This window comes from Macrobrachium nipponense, chromosome 18 (genome assembly GCF_015104395.2).
Source record: "Macrobrachium nipponense isolate FS-2020 chromosome 18, ASM1510439v2, whole genome shotgun sequence".
NCBI lineage: Eukaryota > Metazoa > Arthropoda > Malacostraca > Decapoda > Palaemonidae > Macrobrachium > Macrobrachium nipponense.
Genome location: NC_087211.1, coordinates 84,951,806 through 84,960,427, shown reverse-complemented (window position 1 = coordinate 84,960,427; position 8,622 = coordinate 84,951,806). Strand labels below are relative to the sequence as shown.

Genomic DNA, 8,622 nt, shown 5'->3' with positions numbered 1-8,622 from the left:
CTCCCCATCCCTTTTCAGATTACGTGTACTTCGCTTTCTGTCATCTTATTCCCGAGTCACAAAACTCAAGGTCGAAACGAGGAGCTTTCTGAGCTAGCTGGATCAGAGAGAGAGAGAGAGAGAGAGAGAGAGAGAGGTAAAGAAGGGGGAGACGTAGACGCGAGGAAAGAGGAGGGAATGGATGTGACAATAATGCACGACGGAGAGAGACACAAAGAAAGGGGCCTGGAAAGAAAGGGTTGCTGAGAAAGAAAGGGTTGCGGGGAAAGAAAGGACTGCCAGGAAACAACGGGGTGGCAGGATAGAAGGATCCAGGAAAGAAAGGAGTACCAGGAGAGAAAGGGGTGGGTGGGAAGAAAGAGGGAAGAAAGTCATGTGATCAAATATTATAAATAGTAATAATAACAGAACCTCTACACCGACAAGTAATTATTTGATGAGTTTCCCCTTCTATTACGACCCAAACTTACCAGAAGCGGATGCTGGACTCTGGCAAAATGACGATAATTACACCCATCTCAAATATCCAATTCGAACAACCCACACACGTAACTACAAGCAGGCAATCTTCTGTCATCATGAACGAAAATAGCTCCTCTATAAGCCGTCATTAATTCGATATAAGAAGAGAGATGGAGAAAACGGAACCTTGATTTTGCAAGTTGATAGAAAATGGACTCTTTCTTGCCAAGTTTGAAATAACTAAGTTTAGAATATGAAATGTTTAAGTAGCCATTTTTTAAACCGGGCATGCGTAGATGGGGTGTGAATTAACGTAATGCTCTGCAGCTTGGCAACCCTTCCCCTCCCCACTTCAATTTTTCTTATTAACAAAATGTGAAAGCTTTTCATCTTAATCAGTTCTAGCAATAACTCGAATGGCGCATCAAATTGAAAGGTTTCAGTCGTGTGTTTTTTTTTTTTATCTTTGCCCTGTTCTGTTCCTTGTGGTTTAATCTTTGTTTGTGTGTCAGTTATCAATTATCAATTCTTCCCTTTTGCAGACGTCACAGTTATCGTCCCATCACTGTCTCAAGGCTTCAGATCTAAATGAACACAAGAGATACTCTATCTCTCAATAATCATGCTGTACAAAAGTTTGATTAATTTTTCACCACAAATAGCAACATATACAATTTTCTAACTTCCAACTTTCTTGCAATATGTTATAAAACCTTGCAAGTTTATTACAATAAAATAACTCTAATTTTCATTCACAACTAATAGACTTCTCATGAGTAGCTTATTTTTTTTAGTTGGTGGGCAGTTTTTTATGCATATTTTTGTTTTATTGTTATAATTTCTTTCCTAGTTTGTTATAGATCTTTATAAATATTTAAAAGTTGTTGGTTTTAACAGCTAATAATCTCTTACTTTTAACTTGGTGAACAGTTTTTATGTCTATTTTTGTTTCATTATCATGATTACTTTCCAGTTTTGTTGTCGAACTTTATAAATCTTAAAAAAATTGCTGTTTTTCTGGACTGAAACATTGTAAATGAATATTGTGGTTATTTCGTTTACTGAAAATAGTTCTGTAGACTGATAATTCTACAGAGAGAGGAAGGTTAAAACCGAGGTTCTTCCCTGTGACATGAATTTGAGATAGAGTAAATAAATAGATAAATAAATAAATAAATAAATAAATAAATATACCTGCTGATTTTCTGGATTGGAACATTGGAAATGAATATTGTTGTTATTTTGTTTACTGAAAAAAGTTCTGTAGACTGAAAATTCTACAGAGAGAGGAAGGTTAAAACCGAGGTTCTTGCCTGTGACATATATTTGAGATAGAGTAAATAAATAAATAAATAATAATAAATAAATATACATAAAAGAGCAGACGAAACCAAGGACTCACCAATAGTGGAGACCACAGTGTAGACGAAGTGGAAGCTGCCTGCGAAGTCCCACTTCTTCCTCCCGGAGACGAACCCTTTGTCCGTCATGTTCCCCCAGATGTAGAGGAGGTCCTCCACCTTCGCTAGGGTCAGGTTGTTCTTGTCGATGTCGTCCTTGACCTTCTGGAAGGTCATCACGAAGTCCCGCTGGAAGTCACCCCTCTCCCGCAGTTCCTTCTCCTCCTCGAAGGCCTGGAACACCAGCGCCCCGATGATCATGTAGATCAGGAGGACGAGGGCCAGAAGCAGGAACCTGGCGTTGTCCTCTTTCAGGAGCAGCGAGTGCCAGCAGCGCGGCTTCCGGAGGGGGGGCAAGATCCCCCCACCGGCGCTAGCGGCATCACCATCGAGTCAGGGGGACGCTTGACGCCTGCCGCCGACACGCGGGGTTTGGGGCACATGCAGCACGAAGAGCAGCAGCAGCAGCAACCCTCGTCTCCTGACGAATTGTCCCCCCACGCCCCTCCTCCTCCTCCGTGACTCCCCCGCCTCCCTCCTCCCACGCAGCCTAAGCTGCCGCAGCTGCTGGTGGTGTCATCCAGGCTGCCGCTGCTGCTCCCGGTGCTTCCAGACCCTGAGTACGTCCCGCCGGTGCTGGCGTCGCTGGAACGGCCGCCGCCCCCGCCGCCTCTGCTGGTGTCTAGGATGTGGGCGCGCTGCTTGGCTAACCTCTCGGCGTCCTGGGCCGTCCACCCGTCTACTGACCACACGCCGCCGCCGCCGCCGCCCACGCCCACGCTCCCTGCTCTTCCCGTCCCATTTCGACCGTGGTCTGGCGGGTGGGGCTGCAATCTGCCGTCTCCTCCCACATCCTCTACGACAGCCCCAGTGCCGCCAGACTTCCACGCCCGCGCCAGTTCCCCTGCTCCGTCCCGGTTGGCCTTGAGGTCGTCGTTACCTCCTACTCCTCCTCCTCCTCCCCCACCTCCTCCTCCTCCTCCTCCTCCTACCCGCTCAAAGTACGACTTCGAGGAGGACCTTGAGATGATCTCGATCCTCGTGGCATCCTGGCCGTCGTGGTCAGTGGGCGACACCACGGTGGAGGGGGTTCCGATGGCCCAGGGCCACTTCTTCGGGTTGTGCCGGAAGTGTCAGTCACCAGAATGCCCCACGGGGGAATCTCCGGAGGCAGTAAAGGTGACTAAGATGGCATTGAACTTTTGGAGATGCTTATTTATTGAATGGTTCCGTTTGACGGTTCACACGTGGCGAGGAAGACTCTCTCTCTGGAAAGAAACGAAAAAATGTTTGAATACATTCCAAACAGTTTATTCATACAATTCCTTCAAAAGACACAAACAATTATTCAAAGTGAACTGAAAAATTTATATAATAAAACTTCGCCTAAGCCAAAAGGGCTGTTTTGATTCAAATTTGTAAATTATTAGTATAAGTTAAGTATATCTTAGTTTTACCAGACCACTGAGCTGATTAACAGCTCTCCTAGGGCTGGCCCGAAGGATTATATATTTTTACGTGGCTAGGAACCAATTGATCACCTAGCAACGGGACCTACAGCTTATTGTGGGCTCCGAACCACACTTATTCGAGAAATGAATTTTTATCACCAGAAATAAATTCCTGTGATTCCACATTGGCCGAGCCGGGATTCCAACTTCGGACAGCGAGGAACTAGTTATCAGTATAAACAAACCACTTGGGACGATAATTAAATGAAACGAAAACGTGTTATTAATATATTAAAAAAAGTTTATTCATACAATTGCTTCAAAAAACACTAACAATTATTTAAAGTGAACTGAAAAATTTATATAATAAAACTTCGCCTAAGCCAAAAGGGGCGTTTTGATTTAAATTTGTAAGTTATTAGTATAAACAAACAATTAAAAGACCGAATAAACAAGATATACTTTTAAACAATTTCATACAATTGCCTCAAAAGACACAAACAATCATTTAAAGTGCACTTAAAAATGTATATTATATAACTTCGCCTTACCCAAAAGGGCGTTTCGATTCAAAGTTTTAAGTTATTAGTATAAACAAACCACTTGGGACGATAATTAAATGAAACAAAAGACCGAATAAGCAAGAATTATTTTAAAACACTTGCATACTAAGGAGACATAAATATCTAAGAAGTCTTTGTTTATTTTACAGTAAAATCAGACCAAATTAAAATGAACAAATTTCGAGTGTTCACGATAAAATTAATACTCACGTCTAAATTAATAAATACATGAAGAATATAAATTTTGAAGGAAACGATTGCTGAATAATTCAAAGAAATGCCGGATTGGTGAATAAACATTTTAAAAATTTTAGAAGCCTTTTTCATACATCCGTGTAAACACAAAAAAGTTACAGTCCTTATAATATGAAAACGTTGAAGATATCGGAAGTTAATTTAGGATTTGAAATCATTAAACATTTGTAGGTAGCTGGCTTCTTTATTGGTTAATATACTGGAAAATTCCACTTAAAAAAGAACCTTCCTAAATAGGTCTGCGTTATTTTCATCAACATAGTCACTCCATATACAAAAGCTGTCCCATATCTATGAGATATATCGTATGGTGTTGGCGTACCACCTCGATGGCCGCTAGTTCGATTCTCGGGCGTTCCATTGAGGGGTGAGAGATGTATATTTCTGGTGATACAAGTTCACTCTCGACGTGGTTCGGAAGTCACGTAAAGCCGTTGGTCCCGTTGCTGATTAACCACTGGTTCCATGCAACGTCAAAACACGATGCAAACAAAAACCAAACAAATATAAGATATCTCTTTCCTAGGACACTCGTAAACAGACACACGACAAGGCAGGCAGACGAACACACGAATATCGACGACGAAGGGAAACTATTAGGAGCTGAGGAGAAACATACCAGAAGACATTACAATCTTCCAACTTAACCTCATCGCAGCAGCCAAGTTGGGATGCGGACATTTCCCAGAGAGAGGCGTAATGTGATAGTACTTCCGTAATTAGACGAAGCAAGCAAGTCATAGCAAAACCACCTGTCTAAGCAGAGAGAGAGAGAGAGAGAGAGAGAGAGAGAATTTAGTATTAGCATACATACTTTCCAAAGAGGGAACAACGACTGAACACGACAGGAAAGAATATTTCAGACAATTTACAAAAGAGAGAGAGAGAGAGAGAGAGAGAGAGAGAGAGAGAGAGAGAGAAATCACGAATCACAAGGCTCTCTCATCCCCTCAAAGAGGGACAGAATGAACAACTAGAGGAGAGATTTAAGACATTAGAGAGAGAGAGAGAGAGAGAGAGAGAGAGAGAGAGAGAGAGAGAGAGAGAGCAATTTACGACGCAAGTCGACTTGCAGGTAATTACAGGGGTTAGGGAACACACGATCTCGCAAGGCAAATGTAAGGATGCCGACCTCCTTTGTCTCAAGACCCCGTGATTTTTTTGAAAAAGGTACAGCCTCAGGAAGGCTTCTCCCAAGACGATGGGAGTTAGCCAGCCAATTCGAGCTGATGATGTGAGGGAACTCATTTGTCTCTCCTCTTCGTATGGGGTGGAGAGAGGCGTAGTCTTTATGAATGAAGTTCGTCTTGATTTGGAGACGAACATGTCATTGTGAATGGAAAAAATACCTGAAGGGAGGGTAATTCCCCTAATCTCAAAAAATGATTTCCAATGAGGAACAAAATAGTTAAAAATAGATGAAATGTGGTTAATTCATCTTTTTTTATCAAATGTGATTGTAAATTAAGCTAAATATTGAAAAATGAGATTAATTCATCTTTTGTGTATCAAATGTGAATGCAAATTTAGACGAATATTGAAAAAAAAATAGTTGAAATGAGGTTAATTCATCTTTTGTGTCTCAAATGTGATTGTAAATTAAGATGAATATTGAAAAAAAATTTTGAAATGAGGTTAATTAATCTTTTGAATATCAAATAAGATTGTTAATTAAGACAAATATTAAAAAAAAGTTGAAATGAGGTTAATTCATCTTTTTATATCAAAGATGATTGTAAGTAAAAAAGCTGAAAATGAGGTTAATTCATCTTTTGGTATCAAATATGATTGTAAGTTAAGAGGAATATTGAAAACAATTGATGAAAGGAAATTAATTCATCTTTTGTATATCAAATGTGATTGGAATTAAGATGAACATTGAAAAAAATAGTTGAAATGAGGTTAATTCATCTTTTGTATATCAAATGTGATTGTAAATTAAGATTAATTTTGGAAAAAATAGTTGAAATGAGGTTAATCCATCTTCTGAATCTCCAACATCATCGCAAATCAAGAGCTGTAATAAACCATACTTAATTCTATTTTATATTTTGGAGCCCAGATACGCAAAGCTAAAAAATATATATATAAATAAGGAGTACAAAATATGCCGAATTTTGCGCAATCGAGTTTTCTGTACAGCTTATAATGCTGTATAAACTCACAGCCGCGGCCCATGAAACTCTCAAGTCACGGACCGTTGCTGGCTTGTATAAAGTAAAACCTACTAGGCTAGCACGATCATGGCTAACTTTAACTATAAATAAAGTAAAACGTACTGAGGCTAGAGGGTTGCAATCTGGCATGTTTGGTGATTGGAGGGTGGATGATCAACGTACCAATTTGCAGCCCTCTAGCTCAGTAGTTTTTAAGATCTGTGGAGGACAACAAAAGGGCGGACAGACGAGTAAAATAAGAACCTTATGATGGCATCACTCCTCATCACAGCACACCAGCAACGTTGGTCGAAACTCCCACCTCACCTTGAGACACGATCGACCATCGGTGTAGTAAAGGAAATGACAACTTCGTGGATTGCAGGAGATTAACCAGTTAGTCCACATCACAGCTGAGGGAGGCTTGCTTATTGAATGAATTACCAAGGTGCCTACGAACGTGACATGATATACTTACTCTCTCTCTCTCTCTCTCTCTCTCTCTCTCTCTCTCTCTCTCTCTCCAGCAGATTCAGATTAAATTTCTGATATGAAAACAAGAGTTTTCTCATTAATACGATCCATTATTATTATTTATTATTATTATTATTATTACGTAGTTGGGCAGCTTTATATACATATACTCTATAGATTTACTTCCATCTCAGACCACTTTTTTTCATTATAAAGTTTATGAGAAAAGCCAAGTGATATATATAATATATATATAGATATATATATATATATATATATATATATATATATATATATATATATATATATTCTTGTAATAGTATTGCCACAAACAATTTAGATCATTATCTACAAACTTGACAAAATCAATCAAAATGTTTGTACCCAACTTTCTACATCTGAATTCGATAAGATTTTTAATCTATATATAAAAATAACCTTAAATGCATTTTAGTTTATTCATTTATTTTTCCCTTTGGGAAGCTCTGCTTCAGTCACCCACCATCGATCAATTGAGCTTCTGAAGCTTCTGGTTTGGAATCAGTGCTTCGTCCGTCGCTGTTGGGAGGCAATTTGACCTCAGATGCCATGTTTATTTTTGGGCAGTTGCTGACCCAACTTTTAACGATTTTCCATTTTTAGCATTTTGCTTTTTTTTTTTTTTTTTTTTTTTTTTTTTTTTTTTTTTTTTTTTTTTTTTTTTTTTTTTTTTTTTTAAAGCAATTCCGGTTGGAATTATTTTTTTTGGCTGCCTTTGGTGACTGACTGGCCGGTGAGTTTTCAAACGAGCCTATAAAAAAAAAAAAATGAGCAAAAGTTTCTCCGGCGCAGTCGAGTTTTCTGTACAGCCGCTACAGCGTATAATCATCAAGGCTACCGAATATTCATTTTCATTTTAATGGTTACAGTTTCAAATAAATATCCTTCACTTTGAGAACTTCACTATTCACGGGTTCCTCCACTTCTCACTCACCCATTCATTTTAATTTTAATGGTAATGTTTCAAAAGAATATTTTTCACTTTCAGAACTTCACTATTCATGGGTTCCTTCACTTCCCATTCACCCATTCATTTTCATTTTAACGGTAATGTTTCAAATGAATATTCTTCACTTTCAGAACTGTCCATTATTCATGGTGTTCTTCACTCCTCATTCATCCATTCATTTTCATTTTAATGATCACGTTTCAAATAAGTATTTTTCACTTTCAGAACCGTTCATTATTCATGGTTCCTTCACTCCTCATTCATCCATTCATTTTCATTTCAATGGTAATGTTTCAAATAAATATTCTTCACTTTCAGAACTTCACTATTCATGTCATATAAATATTCTTCACTTTCAGAATTCCACTATTCATGGATTCCTTCACTCCTCATCCACCCATTCATTTTCATTTTAATGGTCATTCTTCACTTTCGAATTCCACTATTCATGGGTTCCTTCACTTCCTATTCATCCGTTGGTGCATGGGATACGATGCATGTGTCCGAGAGGAGACACCGGTCTTGGAATCCTACATCCTGCATCTAAATGCTTGTGGACGGAAGGGCCTGACCTACTTGAGTCTGGTCCTCTAAAGGGAAACTCCTGTAGGTTAGATAATTTGAAAGTTGGGGTCAAGGGGGGTGGGGGTGCGGGGGGTGGGGGGGGGGGGGGGTGGGGGGGGGGGGGGGGGGGGGGGGGGGGGGGGGGGGGGGGGGGGGGGGGGGGTGGGGGGGGGGGGGGGAGGGCGTTTTAGGGGAGGGGGTGGGGGGGGCCATGTCTTTCGACGTGTATTACTACCCTAATAATAGTTCTGGTATTTCATAATTTACTACAATTTCTTCTATTTATTAATTTGTTAATTATTTTTATTT

At 39.7% G+C, this 8,622-nt stretch overlaps 1 protein-coding gene across 1 annotated transcript in view; it reads right to left on the bottom strand.

The window, feature by feature from the left end:
• The window catches only part of LOC135196693 (potassium channel subfamily K member 13-like), a 67,691-nt gene extending 60,340 nt beyond the window's left edge, over nucleotides 1-7,351 (bottom strand). Inside the window, 3 exon segments of the mRNA XM_064223525.1 lie at nucleotides 1,865-2,237; nucleotides 2,240-2,994; nucleotides 7,264-7,351. Of these exon segments, the coding sequence (XP_064079595.1) occupies nucleotides 1,865-2,237; nucleotides 2,240-2,994; nucleotides 7,264-7,351 (1,216 nt within the window).
• Nucleotides 7,352-8,622: the final 1,271 nt, after the last annotated feature.